The sequence below is a fragment of the Calypte anna genome, chromosome 18 (assembly GCF_003957555.1).
Source record: "Calypte anna isolate BGI_N300 chromosome 18, bCalAnn1_v1.p, whole genome shotgun sequence".
NCBI classification, from domain to species: Eukaryota; Metazoa; Chordata; class Aves; order Apodiformes; family Trochilidae; genus Calypte; species Calypte anna.
The window spans coordinates 10,225,147-10,249,923 of NC_044263.1; the positions used below are offsets into that span (position 1 = coordinate 10,225,147).

General features: G+C 48.0%; 1 protein-coding gene across 9 annotated transcripts; it reads right to left on the reverse strand.

Annotated features, from left to right (window-relative positions):
* Positions 1-1,123: 1,123 nt before the first annotated feature.
* Positions 1,124-22,278, reverse strand: EXOC7 (exocyst complex component 7). Of its 9 annotated transcripts, XM_030461545.1 has the most exons (22): positions 22,093-22,278; positions 21,314-21,379; positions 20,137-20,321; positions 19,369-19,474; positions 18,617-18,839; positions 17,271-17,438; positions 16,233-16,244; positions 11,274-11,366; positions 10,230-10,298; positions 8,786-8,931; positions 8,335-8,487; positions 7,557-7,655; positions 6,899-6,961; positions 6,515-6,581; positions 5,030-5,068; positions 3,951-4,016; positions 3,417-3,537; positions 2,909-3,004; positions 2,607-2,670; positions 2,042-2,083; positions 1,785-1,918; positions 1,124-1,378 (listed from the first exon to the last, which is right to left on the reverse strand). In XM_030461545.1, the coding sequence occupies exons 1-22, from the start codon at positions 22,150-22,152 to the stop codon at positions 1,276-1,278; spliced, it is 2,175 nt and encodes a 724-aa protein (XP_030317405.1). In that variant the 5' UTR covers positions 22,153-22,278; the 3' UTR covers positions 1,124-1,275. The 9 variants fall into 9 exon arrangements, with proteins under 9 accessions (XP_030317405.1, XP_030317408.1, XP_030317406.1 ...); XM_030461548.1 differs by lacking the exon at positions 10,230-10,298; XM_030461546.1 differs by lacking the exon at positions 5,030-5,068.
* Positions 22,279-24,777: the final 2,499 nt, after the last annotated feature.

The following is a 24,777-nucleotide window of genomic DNA, read 5'->3' on the forward strand; positions in this document are numbered from 1 at the left end:
AACAGACCAAGAGGGAGTGGAACATTTTGCAACCCATTCTCTGAATTCATCTCCCCTCTGAGCTGGACCAGCTCCATCACCTTCAGACAGCTTTCCTGGGGGCACAGGATGACAACAAAGCCCAGAAATGCCTCCCTCAGTGTAGGCCATGCAGAGGCACTCCCAACATCTCCAGTGAACACGATGTGGTCCCATTCCACACCCTAAGGGACCTCACAGGTTTTCTCTGGGCTCTGTTTAGCACAAAAGCACCAGCACAGGGATGATACCACCTCCCCCAGCCAAGCTCAGTGGCTACAGAAAGGCTGTGGGCAAAGCTCTCCCCTTCCCTCCCCTGGCTTTGCCTGCAGCACTTCCAGGTCAAACTCCTCACCCTGGCATCAGCTGCATCAAAATCTGTTTTACAGCCTCAGCCTGAGCACGATGAATTCCACAGTCTCTTGGAGAAAGCAATCCAGATCAGCCTGCTGCTGTGGCAGAAACAGATCCAGAAAGACAGAATGCAGCTCCTTCTGGTGAGCATCAGTGTATCCAGCACCACACATAATTCAAGCCAGCAGCACTTTGCTGGAGTGGAGTGCCTGGCAGCCTTCAGAGGCTCTTGGAGCTGGCAGAGAAAAAACTGGTTAGCACTGAAGTGTCAGGACCTGATGGAGCTCCCTCTGTCAGGACTCCAGGCTGCCACCACCCTGTCTGCCATCACCTCATGCAGGACAGGAAACCACTGCTGGGACACTCTGGGACACTCTGGGGTAAAACATACCCTGTGTGTAACTGGACAGCACCACCATGGCCAGACACCATCATGCTGCAGAAATGGCATCTTGCCCCATCACTGAACTAAATAAATAGCAGTTAAGAGTAACATTGTGAAAACCCTTTGGGATCCTACAGAACTGAGATTCCCAAGTCCCATCAGGGAAGCAGGTAGCATCACTTGGAGTTTACACCCTCCTGCCCTTAACAGAACTGTACCCAGAAGGGTTTTGGGGTTCTTGTTGGTTCAACACACCCACCCAGTGAGATGCACAGAAAAGCATCCAGATGTATAGCCAGGCCTGAAGATGCACAAACAGAACCCTTTGCTCTGGATCCATGGAAGAAGGCAAAGGCAGCCAGGAGGTAGAGTTTCCACAGGTTTATAAATCTGATAAATACAAGTATAACACCCTGCCCACCACAATGGGGCAGAGGGGAAGGAAAGGGAGTCCCAAAGGTTGGGGAGAGAGTGCTGACTTGTACTTGGCAGCTGGAGAGTACATGACAGCTGGAGATTTATGCTGATGTGTCAAACAGCTTCTCAATCATCTCCCCCACCTGGTCAACCTGGTATTTGATGTATTTTTCAGGGTTCTTGGTGAAGGGCACATTGCCATATCTGCAAAAGAAGACAGCCCCCAGGTAATCAACGATTGGAACACAGCAAAGAGACCCACTGGCCCCTCCTCTTTCACAAACCAGCTCCACTCCAGCATGCCCCACTTGAATCTGATGAGACATTTTGTAGGGAGCAAGTGACCTGGTTACAACCAAGTTTGACACGAATAGCCCAGGGTGGCTCAGAGCTTTGTGCTACCTAGAACACCTGCACCCACCCCCACCAAGGAATCAGGGTGACAGCAGGTGCTTGCAGCGAGGGGATTTCAGCTTGAGGATGTTTTAGTGTGCAAGGTAGAGAAGCTAAGACAGGACAATAGAAAACTGCCTCAGCTCAGGCTACTCTGGACCTCAAAGACCTCAGTAAATCCAAAGAAGAAGGGGACAAGGTTGCAAGAGGTTGTCACCTGTTCAAGAAGGCACCATAGGTCTCTTTCACAATGGTTTTCTGCGCCCGGCGGATTTTGTCCCGCTGCTCCACGTCTGGGATTGCCCAGGCCTTCTGGATCTTACACAGCTCCTCCAGCCCATCATTGAAACCCTGTCCAAAGTAACACTCAGTGTCTGCAGTTGTGTCTCTAGACTGAGACTGACATTCTTCTCCCCTGCACTGTCTGTCCCAGTCAACCAGGGGATGTTCTTACCCCATCTAACACCTCCTCACCTTAAAGCGTTCCTTTATCATCTGCCTCTCCTTATCCTTGAGCTGCAATAAGGAGGGAAAGGATTTTATTTTATTGCTGGAAAGAAATTGACAACATCCGTGCTTGCCCACAACGCCCCATCCAACCTAAGTAATGTCCTCCCTACCTGGCCTGAATTCCCTCTCCTACAGCAGGGAGCAGAGAAAGCTGCAGTGAGCAGCACACACTACATGCAGCAGTTGGCTTTCATCTGAAGAAGGTTTAATGAGGGTAATTTTCAGCCAGAACAGACATAAAAATAGATTCCTTTTTGCTTCCAGCCTTTTAGAAAGTCTCATGGTTTTGCAAATCCAAAATAGAAGCATCTGCTCAGGTGAAAATATGAGAATGGAGGCAGAGATTAAAAGATTTGTATGAATCTGGGGCAGTGCTGCTCTCCATTGTGTCCCAGCCACAGTGTTGACTCTGCAGAGCAATACTAGCAAAAGATATAAAGAAGGTTTCTGGAGATTTTTTCTGTGACAAAGGAGAAGATATTGCTGGCAATTTCTATTCTCTCAGAACCATCCTTGCCCATCCTCTCACCTTCACTCCTGGTTGAAAGACAGGCAGGTTTCTCTCCAAGATGTAATCTGTCACCTTCAACCAGCTGCATGTGAAATGAGATTGAAAAGAGGCAAAGAGGAGTTATTTGTGCCTCTGTGTCTTCACCCATGACCCAAAGGCTGCCCCAGATAACACCCATCCCAAAGCTTCCCCCAGTGATCCCTCTCCTCATTAGATTAATTGCTTGGAAACCAAAAATATTTGGCTTTGGTTTTAACCAGTTTCTGTTTCAGGCTAATCTCTCCCAGTGACAAAAGGGAAGAGTGGAGGATGCCAGTGACCTGCGCTGGTAGGTCTGGATCTGCTGCTCAATGAGCTCCCGGTAAGATCTCTCAGCTGTCTTCTGGGTCACAGCCACCAACTGGATCAGCTCAGACCTGAAAGAACAGAAAACTCAGGGAAGCACATGAACCAACTGCTCTCGGGGCTGCTAGCAGGGTGGCAACATTTCACATCCCTATCAACAAGTTCTTTTCTACCCTTTACAATAAAAGGGACCTTGAAAAGCACCAACTAGGAGACAAAAGCTACTCCAAGTTACATGTGTTCAGTCCTCCCAAGATAAAAGGGCTCACTACAACCTAAGGCTTCTCTACTGCTTTGATCTTCCACTCTGGTGTAATGCAGTTTATAACAGCATAAATCTTTTAAAAGGGCAGTTTCAAGGATGGAAGAAAGACCAGAGATGAGACAGGCCAGCACGTAAATGCACTCAACGTACATCTCTGCTCCAAACCCATGTTTGGAATCAGCCTGAGCTTCAGGGAAACTTACCCAGGTCACACTTACTTTTCCAGAGATTTCAGAATGTAGTTGTAGTTGTTGTGCAGAAAAATGGCACTCAGAGCTGGGTCTTCATAAACTTTGGATTTGCTAAGAAGGTTAAGCTGCAAGTTGCCCAGCACTTTGCCTTAGAGAAGGAAAACCAGAATCACAAGTTTTGCCCTGAAACTTCTCACTACTGACAATCCAAACTGAGCTCTCTGCACTGTCACTGTGGGCCCACAGCAAAGTGAACAGCTCAGCCCCAGCTGCATGTGTAGGCCAGGGTACAACCCTCTGTATTTAACAGCACCCATGGTGCAGGGCAACTGATGACAAAAGCTCTGCAGCACAGCAAGCTGCTGCACTGTGCTTTGTCCTGTCTAACCCTGTCTGAAACTCCCAGTTTCACCCTTTTTTCCAACCCTCCCCATCAGACTCCAGCTCAAACGTGGAAAGATCAGATGGAGTAAGAGACACAGCCTGTGCTCTTCACCCAAGGATGAGCTGAGTGAAGGACAGCAAAGGGGGCAGGAATGGGGAGATGTGCAGAGTACTCACAGATGTAGGTGCTCAGCAGCCGCCTGCTGAACTCTGAGCTGTAACTACTGGCTGAGGAGCTGCTCTCTGAAAAGAAAAGAGTCTCAGGGCAGTTACCATGCCATGGAGAGGGGGTGTGTGTGTGTGTGTGTGTGGCCTGCCTCTATTCAAACAAACCTCCTCCCTGTTGCTATGAAGTCAGTGCAGTGCTCCTGTAGGCAGCTCCCTGCTTCTGTGCCAACTGCCAGTGGTTTATCCTGGGTGAGGGTGGAAGAGCTTTGCACCCCTCAGGCCCTGCGTCTGCACCAACTGCTGAGCACTCCAGCAGAACTCTCTCCTTCCTAGTGCTCAGAAAATACCCTCTTAATCAGAAACAGGTCATGAAACACATCCTCCCCATCCTTCCCCACCACCTGAAAAGGGTTTGCAAGTACTAAAAATTGGCAACCAGGGAACAAACGAGCTGGCACTGGAAACAGCAGGGACACAACAGTCATTGAAACAAGCAGAAGGGCTCTGGAAAGTTTCAGCCATCCCCATGGTTGCTAACAGGGCCTGCTTGGCTCTGTGTACCAGCACAGGAGCCTGCCCTTACAAGCAGTGACTCTGGGCTGGCACATGTTCCTCTGTGTATGCAAAGAAATGGTTTTCTGCCTTCAAGGGCTCGTGGGCACGGGGCCCACGGGACACGTGGGGTAGATATCTCCTCCTCCTCCCACCAGAGAGTTTGGCAGCTGGGCATAGCTCGGGTGGTCCAAGTTCAAAAGCACCCCATGGGAAAGGTCTCGAGGCTCCTGTTGCTGGGAGTTGGACAATGAGGAGCCAAGCACACACGGGATAAAGCATGATACCAGCTGGGCCAATTTGCTACCCATGCCAAAGAGATTCAGTGCCACAAAAACATCTTTTTGTCCCGCTGCTTCAGCTCATGTGCCATCCCCCATTGTCTGCTGGTGACAAACCCTCCCTATTCAGCAAGAGTTACTTACCCTCCCCTTCTCCCCTTTGTGTTATTTACCACTCCTGGAGGATAAAGAATTAACATACATCACCAGAGTCCAAGGCAACATGAACAGGTACGTGTGGGTAAGTCTGCTTACCTCTGGGATCTAAAGGAATATTGTATGTGTCCCCAAGAACTACAAGGATTAGGCAAAGCAGAGAGAACAGGGGAGAGAGAAAAAGAAATGCAAAGTGCAAAAAGACAGGTTAGAGACCACCATCCCTTTGAGAACAAAGCAGATATTAACACAGAGCAGCCACAGAGAGCTACACAGGAGAGCAGGCAGGAGTCCCTCCAAGGCCACAAATGGAATGGAGACCACAGTGGAAAGGCAGAGTCTCACCTTCCCCTGCTAGAGACACTGTCATTGTTTGCATCTAGCAAGACACCTTGTTCCAAACCTTTACACAGCAAGTTTCTCTACACCTGATGGGACAATGAGCCACAATTTAAAAGTTAAAAAAGCCTATGTTACCTTCTGAATCAGCTCCTGTGGCAGATCTCTACTGCGTGACCACGTCAGTGTTTGAAACAATGGTGCTGACAACACCATTCAGGGAAGGAAATGGGAAACAGTTGGTTTCTCCAAGAAAAAAAATCCAGACTAGCCCTTTGGCCAAAGAGAAAGAGTCAATGTCCAGGAGGCCCTGAGCTGACTGAGCTTGCAAGTGGAGAGGGAAAAAGGCAGTGGTTAGAGGAGGTGTGGCAAGAGTAGAGATATCCAAGACTGAGTTAATTTAGAATTGGAAGAATTTTCCACACAGGAACTGCATATAATGTAACAGCTTCCCTGTTCCCCTGGCTCCTAATGGGCTCCCTAACTCTCTCCAAACACCAGCCAGTGGCTTCTTCTCTCTTCCAGTCCCTGCACCCCCTGAATCTCCAGTTCTCCACCTCTCCAGCCTGCTCTGTTCATACTTGAAAGCATGAGCTCTGCCAAGGCCAGGAGCTTACTGGAGAGCTGGGAGCTGCTACTCTGCACAGAAGCAAGAATCCTGCTCTAGCTGACACACAGCAGCATCCTGTTACAGGAAGCAGCAGCTCTTGGCTTCTGATCCACATATTTCTTTCTGGAATTAGTCCCTAAATCTAACACTTCTCTCTGACCATGGCTAGATGCTGAGGTGAATATTCTTGCTGCTGCTGTTATACCCTGACCAGTGGCAGAGAAAGGCAGCAATTGATCAACACACAGCCTAACCAAAGCTAACTCAGCTGGCCCAACCACCCTCACTCCAGTACAGTCAGAGAGGACCACACAGCATCAGATTTGAAGCTAAATGACTAAGGCATCCTCTTGTGCCACCACAGGACACATCTGTAATAGACACCATCCCAAGAGTACCTGATAGGCACAAGTGTGGAGGGGCCAGCAGGGGAACTCTCTACATCTCTTGGAGTTCTCCAGACACCCAATTATGTGGTCATGGCAGATTGGAGGACAAGACAAACCACAGGGTGAAGGATAGGAAGAAAACAAGCTCACCATGCATGATGAGGTTTGATTGCTTTAGGGAAGATGTCCAGACAATTTGGGGAAGGAACTGCATGCCCAAAAAAAAAGCCCTATGCATGTATGTACCTTGTGATGCCAGCATGGCACCTGCTGTCTCCTGGAAATCCAGTAATTGCTGCAGGAAAAGGATGGCCTGGAAGCAAAGGAGGGAAGTTATGAGCAACCAAAATTGCATCTCCTGTGCTCTGCTATTAAGGATCATGAAGGACCACTTTTTTCCCCACACTTAAAACCCTCCAAGCAACACATCACTACACTCCTTTGAGGTGCTGGGCTTTACCCACACAGCCATATCCTGGCTTAACAAGAATAATTAGTTAATGATTTAATGGAAGCCAGTTAATTGCCCTTGCAATACCAAGATAGCTTAAGAAATTTCCCAACTGCTCTTTCTAAAACTTCTTCAGAAGCTGTTTTTCACAAAGGATGGTTCAAATCATCATCACATACATTGCTGGTGAGTTCATGAACTGTCCCATCTTTTGGCATGTTATATTCTTTGTCCGGATCATTCTAAGGGAAGAGAGAGATATCAGGTAAGCACCTAAAGAACTTGAAGGCACCTACAATACAACTGCTGCTGTAAGTGAGCTGTAGGCTGGTTTATCCAGCCTATCTCAACATCCTCTGATCTGGCTCTTGCAGTGCCATCTCCTGGTGCCCAGAAGCCACAGCTCCTACACACCAGCAGCTCAGAACCACAGGAGTTTGTTCAGCATGTGACCACCAAAGGTTCAGCTCACCTACCAGGCAGAGCATTCACCAAGCCCACCTTACACAGCCACAATTTAACACAAGTCTTCCAAATTTTTTTCAGTCAGTAATTTTCCTTTCTTTTTAACCAAGATTAAATTCCAAGTCTGACTTGGTATCTGCAGATTATTATTATTATTTGTAGTATGTCTGTCAGGGTCTTAGGCAGAGGCCTCTTCTATTTGAAATCAGTACCAAGCATTTGCTATTTGCAGCTGGCTGTCCAATGTGATCCAGCAAGCTCTTCCTTTAGAGTCAGAAACTCAGGGAAAAGCTGAACCAGGGATTCTGCTCAGAACACCTCTCTTCCAAGCCTGCTGCTCTAGCCAAAGGGAACACTGAGGGAGCATCCTACCTTAATGTTGTCTGCAAACTCTTCCAGTGCCTTTGCACCAGTGGTCTCCATGGAAGTGATCAACCCTGGCAGTTTGTTCTTGGTGCCTGCTGCAGTTCCCTGGAATAGTTCCATAACAGATCAGAGGAGGAAAACAAACAGGATCTGAACCTTCACCCAGCACCTCCCCACCCCATCACTTCGTTCTCAGTTCCTCATGTACCAGGAGAATATTTTCAGCACCACTGACCACATGTGAAAGCCTACATTCTTCTGCCAGCCAAAAAGGGAAGATGTAGTGACCTTAGTGGTGACCAGAACTTGCTACTTCTCATGTTTCCTCTTATGCAGCACCTGATACATGAGGTTGGTGCATCACAGTCACCAACTGGAAGCAGATGGTAGGGAGCCTTGTTAACCTGGATGCCAGATTTGAAAAGAATACCTTGAAAACCTTGTGGCATGGTCCAAGCAGGCTCTCCTCAGAGCAGCCCATCTTCCAGACATCAGCAAGTACAGCCTAAACTAAGTTCAACAGTATCAGAGATTAAACTCCTCAGAGGCTATGTATACAGCAGAATAATGTAGATGATCTATCACCAGGTCATGACTTGAACTGAAAAGATCTGCTGCTGAGTTCACCATCACAGAAAGGAGAAAGCTGCATTTATGTTACTTCCAGTCCATGCTGGAAGGCAAAAGCAGCATGACTTTGTTCAAAGCCATTGTGATCATCCCTTCCAAAAAGTTCTCCAGTCAGCCCAAGCCACAGGACTCTCTCCAGTCCCATCATGCTTACCTGCAGGACCTGATCAAATTCTGGCTTCATCTGCTTAAGATGCTTCAGGATGGGGAAGATTGTGAGCACAGCTGAATAGTCGTGTCGGATGATGGCTTTCCGGGCAGCTGAGACAATGTTATCCCCCTCCATGATCAAGTTATCCAGTGACTCCTGGAACAAAGCCAGAGAGTCAGGAAGAAGCAGAACTTCTGCCCAGGCAGCACAAGGGGCTCAATGCAGGATACTCATTAAGGATGCCAATTTAGCTGATGATTCATTTGTGGTGCATTCTCCAGGGTCTGTGTGGACCTCAGTTCCCTAAACAGGTCCTGAAGGACACCCCTAGCAGTGGTGGTGCTCATCAGCACCCAGAGCAGGTGGTGGAAACCACATCCTCCCAACAAAGGGGAAAGGAAAAAGACTTTGTGTGTAGCCTTTACAAGAGAAGCCATGCAGAGAGGCTGCTGACCTGGATGAGAGAATCAAAGGTCTTCTTCTGGTGGTGCTCTGGGACAATCTCTGTCAGGAGTTGGTATTCACTCTGGGCCAGTTTGACAAAGGCACTAACACAGTGGATGTAGGCATCAATCTCGATGTCGAAGACGTCGTCCCTCCCTGTAAGGACAAGAGAGCTTTGAGAGAGAAGAAAATTCACACTGACTCCAAGGCCTTGGGTTGCACAAGGTTCTTCTGGAAAAGGAGGTAGTGGCTTTGGACCCATCCTTTCTTGAGAACAAGAGTCATTTTCTCACCAAACCTGCCCCCCTTCCCTCCCCCAGCTGGGTTGTGCAGGAAGCTATGCACACCCTGCAGGAGGCATGAAAATCATCTGCAGTGCAGGAAACAGGAGCATCAGGACACCAGCTCCTCCTGGCCTCCTAACAGAAGGCAGGTTTGGAGGAGCACTTCTGAGATACAGACTAAATTTAATCAATTTGAACACAGAGTACTGAACTCAGGAAGGTCTGAGGTGAATTATTCAACATCCCTGCTGGTATTTTTAGAATTCCTTATCTCCATCCATCATGCAGATGAAAAACTGCCATTTTGCATCAACATTTCTGGGAAATCTCCCCACAGGCAGAAACAAAGATAAGAAACAGGCAGATAAACATTCAAACCCTATGAAGCAGAAATATCAGCACAGCTAGGTGAGCTATCTGCCACAAAATGCTGTATACAAATGCAAATATTTGAGGGATAGCATACAAATACCTCAAGGATCCATCAAAGAGCCTACGTGGTTGGCATGAGAAGTGCTGGTATGACACAAGGGCCCTCATCAACTCATGCCAACCACTACCTGGATGTGTCAGCAGGACAGACACAACCAGACTCACACCATCCTGCACGATTCAGACCCCTGTAGTAACCACCACAGGACAATAAGATCACACAGAGGTGCCTTCTCAAAGCTATGGGCTGCTGCTTCTCTCCTCCCAGCAACATCTGCAACTTTTGATGGAGAAAGAACCAATTCTTCCCTATACTGATGGGTCCCTCAGGTTGATCTTTTCCAAGTCAGCAGGGTACACACAAGGGTGATGTGGTTTTACACCTGCTTCTGGTGAAGAGTGATCCAGTGTATTGCATGCTGCACGTGATCCCTTTCCTGTTTGCTTCACTTCAGCACCACATAAGACAGCAGCTAAACATAGGAGAGTGCCCCTCAGCATGGTAGCCACCAGTCTTTGGTTGGACAAAGTCAGGGTTCCCTGTTTGAGGGGCTTTGGGGTGCGTGGGATTAGTAGGAGTGAATTCTACTGAGAAGAACCAGAGCTTCTTAGCCAGAGAAGGCCCATGCTCCAGGACTGCCCACGGAGATAACAGCCATGGCTACAAAACTACTGTGAAACATGCTGAAAAGAAGGGATGTTAGGCAGCTGGGAATGAAGTGACAACATGGTACTTACCAGCAGCAGGCCCATGCTTGTCGCTCAAGGTATCGGAAAGGTGTTTAACTCGTAAATCATGCTCATGACCTAGTGAGATGTCAGCCGGCACAAACAGAAGGCGCAATTTATCCAGGGTGGTTACAGCATGGATGCTCACACTGGCTGGAACCCACTTCAAGCTTGGCTTATTTGATACCTGCTGGATGGTTTTTTTCCCTACACGTTCCCAGGAATGCTACCTGACCAAATCCCTTGGTCTGAGCTATGTAGCGGTAGCGACCCTTTGAAACCTGATGAGAAGTGACAATGAAGTCATTTGTTGGGCCACAAGAGGTCCTTGAGCCTCCTGCTGGAAGTTCTGAATGCAACAGAAGGCACCAGAAGTCCAATTTGTACCCATAGGCATTAAAAATCCACACTCAAAGCCCACTTTTTTTCCCCCAGCATTGTTTTTCCAACAAATGAGTGATTTTAGTCACCACCTGGGGTTTAAAAGACTACAGAAGAGATCTGCTTTTGATACATATAGAGCAGGAGTCAGAAAGGTCTTAGAGATGCTTTGAAGCAAGTGACCTCTTCTCCCTTCTCTGGTACAACCTCAGTAAACCAGAGAATATCAGAATTTGGAAGACAACCATTTAGGGAGGTCTCCACAGAAAAGAGGTGCAGGCCCTGAGCTACTTGTGGTCCAACACCTTAACATCAGGTTTGAAAAGGTGACCAGGAAATGGAATGGCTCAAAGTCCAAGCAAAAAGAAAACAGAAACACCACAAGCAGATGGCATCAGAGCAGAGCACTTCCATTAGCCAGGTAGCTATGATGGGTTAATTGCTTTAAGGTAACATTCCTCTCCATGTGTACTCATGTTTACAGAGACTTTTAAATTCAGATACTAAATTTAGAAAAACATTTTGGCTCTCCAGCATGTCCTCAGTTCCTCAAGAATATCTGTACCTATCCAGTGCTGCCCATCAAGCACTAGGCTAATGGAAGTCCCACCTGGAAAAGCAAGGTTGATACACAGAGAAAGTCAAGGGTGAAGTAGCTGGAGCTTTGATTACCTTCCATAGGAATGAGGTTAGAGGCCCCCTTTTTCCCATCTAGACCATGCTGAGAGTACTGTTTCAGAAGGTTCTGAGCCTTACGGATCGTGCCTGTCACCAGAGCCAGAGAAAAGAGACAAGAAGACCTAGAAAATGTGTGAAAGAAAACAAACCCAGAACACCAGCCCTCCACCAGCAAGTCACCTGGGTCCAGCACGAGGATGCTGGGCACCCATGAGCATGCTCAGTATAAGAACGTGAACCCCAAACTCATCTCCAACTGTGCAGAAACAATGGCTTTTCCAGACTGCTTCCCTGATTTGAGGGTGGGGGGCATGAATTCCAGGGTTACATATCAGGGAGTGCTCAGATCAGCTTGGTGAGGTGGTATGGCAGGGTGAGAGAACACTGTCAGAGAAGGGAAGCAAGGAAGGACCCCTCCTTGCAGTGAGTTTATTTAAGCTGATACTCAGCATCCAAGCAGACAAGGTTTGTTGCTTTTCCTCAGCTGTGGAAGCAGGGCTTTGCAGTACAGACAATCCCTGTCCAGCAACACCTTGCCTGCTCCCCAGAGGCACAATTGCAGCCATCTGGTTAGAGCTGAAGACAGAGGTGTCTTTCTGAGGGGTATTTTCTGAGCATGCTCAACACAGATCCATCAGGAGCCCCACAGCCAAGACAAGGAACCTCTGGCATTATAGGAAGAGATAAAAGGGTGACAACCTCTGGGCTCCAGAGAGCAATTGCTGCAGCAATTCCCATCACAGGAATCACAGAATAATGGATGCTGCCCACCCATGTCTAACTTGTATTCAGTCACCCTAATCCCCAAGACACTTCTCTTCTAAGGAACTGCAAATCAATTAAAACCATGGAAAAAAAAAAAAAGACACTGGGTTAAAAGATTTATACTTAACACACACAAAAAACAGACAGAACTGAACAAAAGCCAATGCTGGATATACAGCTAGAAAACACAAAACAAAGCATTAATGTGACAACTGAAGACTAAGCACTGTTTCCACATTAAAGGTTAGGCATCATGCAACAAGCTGCAATTATCACCAGCACATGGACACCCTCTCACAGCAGAGCTTTGCTGTTGCCTGCACAACAAGGAACAGAAAGTTTTGGGAAGGTAGAAGGAGTTTCTATAGGAGACCCAGGGGCAACAGATCTGGGCTAAATAAATGAAGAAGGATTCAAGAAATAAAAATGCTGCTGCCAAAATTAAGAATTGCTCTTTGGCTTTAAAGTAATAAATACTTCAGACATGCAGAAAATCCCTCCTTCCAGCAGTAACTGAGCCAGAGTGCAGCCTGGAAATGAGTGTTGGCTGAGGACCACTATCCTGAGGGGTAGCCCAAGTACAGACTGCTGCAGAACAGCACCCTGGGGTGCAGGACAGCCTCCCATAAAGGGATGTATGGCAGGAAGAAGGAAACTTCAAGATTGTGTATCTCTAATGGGGGAGCAGAGGAGAGAGAAGTTTCCACTGAATTACCAAGCTGCCTTAACCTGGTGCACTTACTAAAAACCAGAAACATGGTTCCTGAAGTGCTCACTGGGGCCAGTGTTTCATTGGAAATATTTTTCTTCTACCTGTTCAGTGTTCTCAACCAGTCAATAAAGAAAAAAAAAAACCCAAAAACTACCTATAAAATAACTTTTTCCAGCAGGAAACTTCCTCCCTCTAGACCCACACCATGGAGGTGGGAAGATTTACACCCTCAGTGTGCTGATGCATCTGCTCCTAGCATCTGTCATATGATCAAAGCAGAAGCTTTCACCTCTTCTTCCAAGCTTCCCAATGCTCTTCACACTGAACACTTCCACTTTATTCTTAGCTGCCTTCAGAAACCCTAAGAGTTTGGGCACAACAGCAAATTCCTCTGAGCAAGCAGGGCTGTAGCAAGCTCTGAGGATATGCACTAAGCTCCCTCTTACTGCTGTTACGTGGCCCAGCTCTGTTGCAGAGCAGCTCAACCCAGGTACTGTTCATCTAGCAGTTCTTTCATCTTTCCTACTTTCAAGCATTCTGGAGGAGGGGAAAAAAACAGACAAAAAAACCCCAAAAACCCCAGATAAATTGGTATGAGAACCAAACAAACAGTAGAACTGCTGCTGCTGTCACTAGGATCTCACTTCACAGGTATGCAGTGCACATCTTCAGAGCTCAACCCTGAGAGTTCCCTCCCAGATGAGAGCTGAAACTCCTGTGCTGCATTTTATTTGCATAAGCACAATTCTCTGTGTTTACCCCGTTCAGGGGCATCACTTCAGTGCTGCCCAATCCCTCTCACTTAGCATTGTAATTAGGCTTTGATGGATTCTAGTGGAAGCCAAATGCTTTTGTTCCATGACTGTTTTGCCCAAGTAGGCAGCTGGAAAACCAACCAGGAATGTGTTGCAGCTGCTAATGAAAACATCAGAGTCAGGCTGAGGAGTGATGGATATGGGAAGAGGGAAGCAGGAACAGGTTCTTCATTCTGCCAGACAGCCTCCACAGCTTCCTCCTCACCACCAGGCAAACTGGAACACTAAATAAACTGGAAAAGGGCTCCCTATAGCTTGCAAAGAGCCCTCAAAAGCTAAAAAAAAAAAAGACAACAACAAAACAACCAGAAACTTTTGCTCCTGTGGCACATACATGAGGCACAGTTTTCCAACTGTTTCTCTCTTCCACCAGGCAGTTTTCTAACCAAGCAGAAGGGTAAAGTATCCTCTTTTCTTAAGCAGGAATCAGTGTAAAATTGACTAAAGCTCTCTGGCTTTTCCTTGGAGGCAGCCAGGCTGGGTGCTGCTACCAGCATCTTCATCCCTGCCCTTCCCTGGCAGTGCAGGGCATCTGAGTTCCATTCTGCTCTCAAAGCACTGGGTCTACAGCCACCACAAACAAGTGATATTTAATGTGTATGCAGCAGGAGCTTTGGGAATCTAAATATTCTTGCCTCCTGAGACAGACTGCTGACATCTTCAATCTGCAAACTAGTAAAAAAAAAAAAATAAAACCCAAAAAAACCTGACAGACTGCTTCATCAATTGAACTTGACTTGGGAAGTTTCATTTAAGAGAAGAAAACTCTCCAGCAGCCAGATTTTCAACTGCAATTTCAACAGCAGGAGACAGTACAGGGTACAAAACCAATAAAACAGTAACAGAGAGATGAAGACCCTCTGAAACAACATATGGATGTGGAACATGTTCTCCAGAACCCAACACAGCACCTGGAGGAGAAGAGAGGGTCTCTTCCTTGCTAATCTGTCCCTAGTATCTCACCTTCCCTTTAGCTGTGGCCTCTCCTGAGCTTTGCTTTGTGGATAAACAAGTTACAGATTTAGTTTGTTATTTATCTCTTGCAACAGGTTAAAGTGTGCATTGGGGTGTGCTCTGGGATATTCTTAAGGATTAAGGAAGTTAACTCACTTGATGGAACTGTGAGAAAACTCCCTTGTCTGAAACCCACATTGACAGAATTTGACTTAAGGAAGCAATGACACAGAACAAAAACAATTTTGCTGTAATTGAACAAAGGCTAAAACCAGGGGAATCAAACACCACCAGGTGAACATTGCTATGAAAAGGGACACTGTGCCAGTGCAGAGATGGTATAAGACCTCCACCTCAAGAGCAGTCCTTGAAAGCTGATGGAAATGCAGAAAAAATGGTGACTCTTGTCTCAAAGACTTTTTTCCTCCATTTTTAATTTAAGTACAATTTAGTAGCCATAAGAGATGCCTGGTGTCTGAGGTTTAACCACCTCTGTACTTCAAGAGCTACAGCCTGGTTCTCTGTCCTTGTTCATGGAAGGCTGGAGACAAATTAGCCACTGTTTTTTCTTGAGATTAACAATACCCCAGCAGATCATTCAAAATGCTCTTTCCTTCATACACCATCAGCTCTTTAAGTACATTCAGACTGAGCTCTGTACCTTCTACCTGGCCTGTCTCACAAGCTCCAATTAAACTAGGTAAAAAGATGTGAAATCCTGGCAAATCTAGAGCCAAGATATTCATCACCAGTAATTTTGGATGCCCAGATGCATCCATTTTGGAGAAGCCCTGTAAGTAGGGAGCAAATGTTTCTGCTCCTGTGGGCTCCTTTCTATACTGTGTGAGCACCCAAGATCTGAGACTCATTAAAATAATCCTAATTATTTTTTTTTTTAATCTGCACATGAAAAAAACATCTCCTCCATTTCTGACTGTTTACCCAGACCACAGAGGAGATACTACTCAGGCTGCTCAGCAATACCTGCTGATTTCACTGCAACCAAAACCCCAGGATCTTTCAGTAGCAGGTAAGAACTGTGGAGCAAATCTGCAGCATCCACAACCCCAGATGCCCCAGGGTTCAACTACTGATCCCCATCTGGCATCTTTTCAGCAAAGAGCTACTGAACCACACACACAAAAAAAAGCACTTTTACCCTATGATAATCATGCTGTTGGGTAGGAACCACTGTTCAGGAGCTGAACACAAAGGACTGTCATCATGCTCAGAACCCATTTTAAAAAGTGCCCATCTGCCACCTGCAGCATGGCTATTTCTCCTTAGCAGGAGGATATTATCCTCTACAGGTCTCCCAACACTGGGGGCAAATTCTTATGCAAGTAACTACCAGCCAAACTCCAGATGAAAGCCAAGTGTGGGGTAAGACATCCCCTTGTCTGGTGGTTTCTCTGCTGACAGGGAAAAATCCACTGAAATTCAGTCTGATTGCATCAATCAACTGCAACTGGCACATCAGCTTTCAGGAACAGCTCCAGGACACTGCAGCAATGGCACAAACTGATTTTAAAAAACCAGAGGGGTCATCTCTGGAGGTCACAGCCTTTTCCATGCAGCTCTCCCTCTCCAAATATCCCAGGCACACCCTCTGCTTTAGCAAGAAGAGGCCCAGCAAAGCCTCTCCTCACACAGAAGTGAAGAAAGAGAGCACCAGGGCCAGCACACGCACACGAAGAGACACGTTACCTGGGATGAGGACTGCATTCACATCAGGATTATAAAAATAAACACAACACAATTAAAATGGGTATTTCTTTTCCTCCCTTTCCCCATCCCATCCATTCCCAGTCCCTACCCACATTTCTTACCATTTTCCTGAACCCAGTATTTGGACAACACAGAAAAAATAATTAGGGTGCAAGAGTACTGGCCAGGGAAAACCCCAGAAATATGAACTTTCCTGACTCTCATCCCTGTTACAGAGGCAACAGCAGGGTGCTGTGACACTAAGAGGAACACTGCACTGATGTGGGAGGTCGGTAGCACCTTTTGCTGTCCCTCCTTCTGGCCCTGCTCCCACTAGATGGCACATTTCAGGGATGGGAACTCCAGCTCTGGGCTATGGTCCACTGGGGGAACCCACCTCATCAGCTGCAGAAAACACAGCAAAACTCCACTGTGAGGAGAGGTGGAGGAAACTCCTCCCCCACCCCCAGCAAAAGCTTTAAACAGCCCTTCTCAAATCCAGACAACTTTGGGTCTTGTTTCTGCAGCCACCTACCTAGACCCTATCTCAACTCCTGACAAGTTCTTGGTTTCCCAGCACAATGATAATTTATTCATAACTAATGATTAAAGTGCTGTGTTTGGTCAGATCTGAGTTTTCTCTTTTGCTGTGGCACAGGCTATTTTCTGTATTCCAAGGCTGAGGACAGGTGTTCTCAGATCATATCCTTTTATAGCCCTCTCGGGTCTCTTTTTACTCACTTCCTTTGTTAGGGAAGCAGCCTTTTCTCTCCCTGTATACAGGACCCCTCTTCTCCTTTTACATCGCCCAGAAAACAGACTGAATGGCTTGACAAACAGTCAGAAAACATCTGTCACCTCAATACTGAGCCCAGGGCAGAGAAACAGAGCTTATCTCCAAAATCCCAGCCCTGCTCCTACCCTAAAGCACAATTTCAGACACAGGGCTGACCTCAGCAGTGAGAAGATGTGCAGATATGTTTGATACCCAGACAAGAGGATACAGAGTGCAGTGACACTCCCCTTCCAGGCACTCACCTGGCCTCTTGATGGGTTTTTTGGTGGGGGTGTCCTTCCTTTTGTTCTGAATGGCAGGGGAATAGGGCACCCCTGAGGAGGAGCTGTTCTTACGGAAATGATCTTTCAGCCCCTTGATGGAGCGGTCGAGCTGCACGGAGCGGATCTGGAAGTAAACTGTCATGAAATCTGAGGAGAAAAGGCAGAAAAAAGGATGATAAGCACTCAGGAAATACTCTACGGTAAAACAAACCTTTCCTGTAACACCCTGTGTCCCAAGGGGACTGACTAGCATTGATGTGGGACCCCAAATAAGGGTTTTCTCTCTTATTTTTTTCAAAAACAATTTTTTTCCCCTGCAGCATTCATTCCAAACCTCCAACCATACACAACACGAAGCCTGTGCACCACTGCCAAGAGTGCATCACTTGTGGAACAGATGGGAGACATTTGAGCAAGACAAGGTCAACTCAAGTACTTAGCTTCTAGGAGAGACTGTACACATTTCTCAGGATTCAGGACACTCAGGAATTAAATGAGGCATTCGTCATTTGAAAGCAGAATACAAACTGACAAACCAAATATGCTCTATATGCTTGATTTGCCTTTGATCATGGAAAAAAATCTGAAAAAGATTTTAAAGCTATTTGTCACACTTGGTAAGCACAGTGATCCCCACTCAGAGGCAAATCACTGAGGTGAGGGGTGATTCCAGTGGCTGTATGTATGTGAGAGGAAAAGTTTCTTGTAACTCATCCTCAAAGTCATTCAAAGGAGAAGTTAATAAAGGGGTATAAAGCTGGAGGTAGATTCTGATGGTGCAGAATGAGAAAGAAGAGACATGTGCTGACTGAAGAAAGGCTTCTGTGCTGCTTTACCCCTGCCCCTGATAACATTTAATACAAAAGTTCTGTTCCTAAATAGTTCCCAAATGGCAATAAATGATCAGGCTCTTGAACATTTGTAATACCTGTGCAGTAGATAGCTGCAGCTCCATCAGGAGGCATTCCAGATGCAAGTTAAATGATGTTTAGCTGAAGGACAGACCATGCATGTAGAAAATTCATCCTTTATTTACACAGCTCCTTCTCTCCACACAGCTGTTCACTCCCACCACAAAGAGCAGGATCTTAAAGTGACTGACAGGAGACTGAACTACTCACCTAAGAAGTGCCACTAAAGCAGGCACTAGCCCTGCTAGCCACCAACCACAGCATGACTCAAGGTTTGCTGGCCACAGCACAGAATTCACAGCTGAACACCTCCAAGCCAAGCTGTGCAGTGCCACACACAACCCTCACCACCCTGCTTGGCTCTCAAACATTTTGTCAGTGGTGGGGGTGCACTCAGCAGGCAGCATCACCAACCTTGGTTCCTGCCATTTTCCACCAGCCAGCCAGAAATGCGGATGATGTCGTGCAGGACACTCTCTGGGAGGTGCTCCAGAGACATCTCCTCCTGAGTGTCCATTTCATCCTCCCCACTGATCAGGTCCAGGATGAGGATGGGTGGGACTGGTTTGGTGTGTCGTGTCATCAGGCTGCGGAACTCGGACTCCAGGGACTCCTTGCCCCTCTCAAAGAGGGATTTCTGGCACAAAAGAGGAGAGAAGCAGCACAGGGCTCCTGTTATCACTCACCCAGGAGTATTTCTGCATAAGAACATAGTTTCTGCAGCATTTCTAACCACTGTCAAAAACTGTGTCCTTCAAACTCCAACACCACCCGTAGCTAAGAGATTTTTAGAGCTAGTTAAATAAAAATAAAACGTTTGGAGTTGCTCAGTCTTCACGTGTGATTTCATTGGATTTCCCATTCTGCTCAAGCAACTGAAGGACTGACAAGAGCTACTCAGGAGGAGGTTCTACCAACTCCATCACATGTGCAACACAGGCTTTCAGAAGCCCTTTCAGAAGCCCTATGGTGCAAGGCATAAGGAGCAAAATGCCACAAGAAAAATTGCTGCTGAATGCAAACTTCAACAGAAGCCAAAACGATTGGTTTTCTCAGCTGTGCCCAAACATCTTTTTGGCCAGGCAGCAAACCTCTCACAGCACAGAGCAAGCAGCAGGGCTACATCAGCCCCTCTCACCCATGGTGGTTTCAGACCCATGACCTACCACACGGTTCAGCTCTGGGCTGTCTGGATTGTTGTCCTGGAAGTATTCCACTGCCTTCTGGATTTTGTCCATGCAAGCCAGGTATTCCTCCAGCCTCCCAGTGGGGCTGAAAATAAAACCAAAAATAAAAAGCAGTGTTCCAAGAAGCAAAGAAAGAAGGTAACGAGAAAGCACCAGACCAAACTCAGGTTGAAAATAATAAGGAAAATTTCAATTCCCTTTTCTTCAACTAAGAGGAGATCATGGGATTCCCTTTTGCCTCCACACAATGCCACAGCAGAACACCCAATTCACAAAGCAAGTGCAGAAGTACTGATGACTGAGCAGCAGAAAACTCTCATCCTTGCCTTCCTCTCTCAGTCAGGCCCTGCTGGGAAGGTAAAGGAAGCTGCACAACCCACCAGCCCAGGGAAGGGCAATCAAAGCTGCAAGCAGGCTCCAGCCCAGTTCTGATTACAACATCAACAGTGCAGGAAGAGCCTTTGGGAAAAGAGCAGAGGAAAGAAGAGAAGCCACCTATGCTGATGAGATTCATAAAGTGGCATGTCTGCAAAACCTGGAAGAGACTCCAGTGCAGAACCCAAGCAGACTCTGCCCTCTGGGGATTGCTGAAGATGAAGCCAGGCAGCTCTACTGTGCACTAATGTTGGGGAAAGAGTGTGGGAAGGGTACAAGGAACATTGTGTGTGTGGAGTCAGCCCCCCTACTTATATCCCAAAAGTTCAAACAGGGTGAAGCTCTCCAGCAAGATCTAACTGCTCAACTCACCCTTCCTTTATGATCTTCTCTGTGTCCTTAGCTACATGGTAGTAACTGATGACATGATCCAAGCAGGACAAGGTCTTCTCCACGTTCTCCTGCAAGCGCTGGAGGTTCTCTGTCTGTTTATGGACAGGGATGATGGAGTTTTCCAGCTTCATCAAACGGCTCTCAAAGGAGGAGAGGATGGAAACCTACATGCCAGGAGAGAAACAGAGAGCTGAGGACACCTTCCCACCTGGATCCATACAGCAGGGTAGCAGTCAGAGCAGGGCAACCAGGGATCTTTGGTCACAGCTTATCTTTAAGGGCTCTAATTTTCCCTGACTCCTTGGACAGGATGTTTAATCCCCTTGTGTCCTAATTTAAAGGAAGCAAAACTTGATTTGGCAGCAGGAAACAAATCCACAGGAACTGCCTGGAGGTGTTGTAGGTGAAAAGAGCAACAAAAGCATCAACTAGCAGCCACTTTGCTCCATACCAATAAGACCCAAACAGCAGATGCACAACGTGAAGGCACAGGATGTGTATAGCATGAACCTTCTCTTCCACCACAGACAGCTATTTTTAAAGGGGACTGTGATATTGCTTCTGAAAGGTGGAAAGACTGAGTAAGTACATAAAGCAGGCCTTAACATCATCTTTTCTAGGGCAGAATGTAATTCTTTCAAGATTTACTCCTCTGTTATGTTTTCCATACTTCTCTCGTGGTCCCTCTACGACTCTTAAAGCACTGAGCCCCAAACTGCACGCAGGACACTAGCTGTGGGCTTAGGAGCAATTAGAAGACAATAATTACTTTCTACTTCTTAACCAGAACACTCTGAAAATAAACTCTGAAAAAGACCTGACTTTATGAAGCAACAACATGATGCTGTTGGACAAACTAGTCTGGGGTCTATTAATACCTCTTCCTGAGAGAGAGGGAAGGCTGTAAAGAGAGAAGGCCAACAGCTCATGTCCCAACAGATCATTAAGATCTCATCTTCCCAGGAGAGAGGTTTAGGATTGAAACATTCATCAGTCTTCACTTTTGCCTAACCACAGAAGTGTAAAACACAGACACAGAGTGAGTGGTTTATTACCCTGCATTCCTCAGGTGAGAACAGTGACAGCCTTGAAAAAATCTCCTCAAAAAACTAAACCCAGGCTTAACATTAGAGGTGAACTTCAAGCATCTCCTTACCATGTTCTTTGTAAGCTGGTCACTCTTCTCAAGGCTGTCTTTGATAAAGGACAGAGTTTCTTCTTCCTGCAAGTAGGATGAAAAAATAGCCTTCAATTCTGAACACTAAGCATTTAAGTCACTAAATATTAGATACAGGTTTTTACAAGTCCTTCTAAACACTGAATCAAAGTGTTTGGTCTCATGCTAAGGTCGCATCTCAATATCCAACCTCTTAACAGAAACCAGGGAAACTGAGGTGCAACTGTGGCACAGTAAGACACATAAAACCCTCACTCATGACATTAGGAACTACTTATTTCCCTTCCATACCATAAAAGCCTTAGCACACTACAGCCACAGCACAATACAGAAGTGACACCTTTACCACAGAGGTCCTCTGGCTCAGGCCACGCACTTCCCTGCCCCAACCCCTTGCACAGCCATGAACCCAAGCAGCCAACACAAAACAACCCTCAAGGGCTGTTTTCAAGTCAACGAAGCCCAGAGATGGGGGGAAATCACAGCTGGCAAGGGCTGACCTCCCAGGCTACGCCTGAGACCTGAAGGCAGAGCCCCCAGCAGCAACCAGGCCCTAAGGGCAGAGCCCCAGGCCTGAAGTGGAGAGCAGAGAGAGAGTCTTGACCCTGAAAGCCACGGCCTGAAGGGCACCTGGGGATGCTGCCAGGTCCAGAGAGGGGTGATCAGGCCCTTAGGGGGTCCCGAGAAGCTTCCGGCTCCATCTCCCCGGCAAAGCGCCGGGGCTGAGTCCGCCGGCCTAGTCCTTCGCCCAGCCTCACCTGCTTGAGTTTATCCTCGATCTCCCTCCGGCGGGCCGACACCTCCTCGGTGGGAATCATCCTGCCGCCGGGCGCCGGGGCCGCGCTCGGCCCTTCAGCTCCCCCGCAGCCCTCCTCTTCCGCCCTCACCCGTCACGGCGCCGCCGCCATCTTGGGAGGGGCCTCAGCGCTGCCGCCATCTTGGGAGCGGCCACTGCGGGGGCGGGGCCCGGGGGAAGGGCGGGAAGGGCGGGAAGGACGGGCCCTGACGGCCAGGGCCGCGCCGCCATCTTGGGCGGGTGTGGAGGGTGGCAGCGCGGTTGTGTCAGGGTCAGACCCGCCATCCACACCACGGCCTGCCCGAGCGGAACCTCCCCAACCCAACCCAGCCCAACCCAATAGCAGTGATGTCCCCCTCAGGAAATGGCATCCTGAAGGGTGTCCAAAGCCACCCAGCTTACCCTTTCCCCTGCCCTGTTCCCTGCCAAGCTTCTTTGGTCAGGCCCGCTGTGCCACACAGCTGAAGGGAGAAATGAGGCATGGAGAAAGGTTACAGGGATTTGGGCACGGCAAAATGAAATTACAGACATTTAAATATGAATTATGGCAACATAGGCATTTGCAGGAGTGGGGGTCACTCTAGAAGAAGAGGAAATAGCCTTGAGTTGCATGAGGGAAGGTTTAGATTGGATATGAGGAAAAACTTAAGCAAAAGGCTTGTAAAGTCCTGGAGCAGGCTGCCCAGGGCAGTGGTTGGGCTCACTGGGCAGACCTGGTGCTTAAAGATACCGTTTACTGGTAGATAGGGCAGTGCTGGTTTAACCGTTGGACTTAGCAGTCTTAAAGGACTTTTCCAACCAAAACGATTCTATGATTCTACCCCTGCCCTCCATCTGTTTTTCCACTGGCTGGATTTATCACACACCAGAGACACTACAGGACTCTGCATCCTCATAAACCATGTCCAGCCTGGAGCAGGGAGGTGGTTTTATCAGTACAGACAGTCCCAGCCTCCCGCCATCTCCTGCTGCTCTGAGGCAAGGCTCCTGCTGTGCAAAGGGACTGGCACGTTCCCATCCATCTTCCCCTTGTCAAACCACCCCGGGCTCTGGAAACCAGCTGAAACAGCCCAATGGGTCTCTTTTGTTCAGCAACTTCACTGCATTTCATAACCCACCTTATCATGCTGCAAACAGCTGTGCCCGGGCTCTGCCTGCTCTGAGGGGCGATGCGTTTGCTGCCTCTGCCTGCCTGCCCGTGTTTTATGGGGACACCTGCTAGAGGGGATCTTATCCTGAGCCTTGCCTGAGGCCAGTACCCCTTGTGCTTTTCCCCTTTGGCCTGGTGTGATTGGGAAGTGTTCTGGGTTATTTTTTCCCTGTACATCTTTTTTTAATAGCAACCTATGCTCTTTGTGCCAACTCACCTCCTCGTTCAACGGGCAGCCAGAGCCAAAAGGAAATCTCCCCTCACTGAGCCTGGGGTTAACTGCGTGCTCTCCCCTGGACAGTGCTGTGTATGTCCTGTGAAAAGCCAGCAGAAAGACCCCTCACAGGGTGACTGAGACGTCAGAGCAAAAAGCTGGGGTAGAAGCACCCAGCCTACCTCCCAGCTGGAATGTAAAAACTGAATAAACATACAGAAAGTCAGGCTGCTGATAAATCACATAAAAACTGCCAGGGGCTGTGCAGACACGAGGTACAAAGCCACATCCAAGGAAAAAAAAAAAACCCAAACAAACCTGGCTTGCTGGTCAAGAATCAAAGCAGCGGGGGTTATTTCCGTTAAAAGGAACAAGAAAGGGTAGAAACGGTACAGCCCGAACGTGCGTTACAACACAGAGCGAGGAGGCCACAAAGCACACCTGGAATCCTCAGACTGTCGAGACACACACGCACCCCCCAGCCCATTGCTGGCTCTTTCTCCAGCGTTGGGTGCAGCTGTCTGAAGAGCAGCTCTGAGGCAATCCCCATCCCCTTCCCGCCGGAGTGCCGCGGTCACGCCGCTCTTCCCGCCCTGCGAACCGCCAGCGCGGGGCCCCCGCGGGGATCAGTCCCGCGCCAAAGCTGCCGCTGCGGATGAAAGACAAACGTGGTGACTCAGCAGTGGCTGCCAAGGAATGCTGAGTCGCCCTGTGCTTCCCCCTCCAGGAGACGGAACAGGGAAAGAAGTTCCCTTGGGAGGAACAGCTTTCATCCAGGTGTTGACTACCTGCATGGGCAGCTAAAAAGGCTGAGCAAGGATTGCATCCTCAGTGTAGTGTTCAGTTGTGGCCTTGGCACGATGATGAATCCCTTGTCCGTTTGCCAAGCAAAGCTGGATCCAGTGCCCTGAAACCCGTGACACGGGAGCAGAGCAGAGCCTCACACCTTTGGGGTGCTGGAGGCCACAGGGTTCAACTTGTGGCCCCATTGTTCAGCAACGGGACTTTCACCACCGCAGGCACGAGGAAGTGGCACCCACCCACAGGGACGTGACGGACACTTCTCTCCAAGGACAAGATGTTGAGGGCGTTGGCCACCCAGAACGCTGCAGAAAAGAGAATCAACCTGATTTACAGGTGGGGAAACTGAGGCAGAAAAGGGCTTTGCCTGCTTGGCACTTGTCTCCAAGTCACTGGAAAGAACCAGATGTTCCCCAAATCCGCATTCCTGTTAGCTGCCTTTATGGTGGCAAAGGTCATTGCACAAAAGGTGTAATCTTGAC

Bases quoted from the DNA above. Each gene is read 5' to 3' on its own strand.
- EXOC7 (XM_030461545.1), bottom strand. From the start codon at position 22,152: ATGATTCCCACCGAGGAGGTGTCGGCCCGCCGGAGGGAGATCGAGGAT. The intron at 3,005-3,416 runs GTAAGTGTGACC...CTGTTCTTTCAG, and splicing joins ATTCTGAAATCTCTGGAAAA to GTCTGAGCTGATCCAGTTGG. The intron at 1,379-1,784 runs GTGACAACCTCT...CTTCTTTTGCAG, and splicing joins TATGGTGCCTTCTTGAACAG to ATATGGCAATGTGCCCTTCA.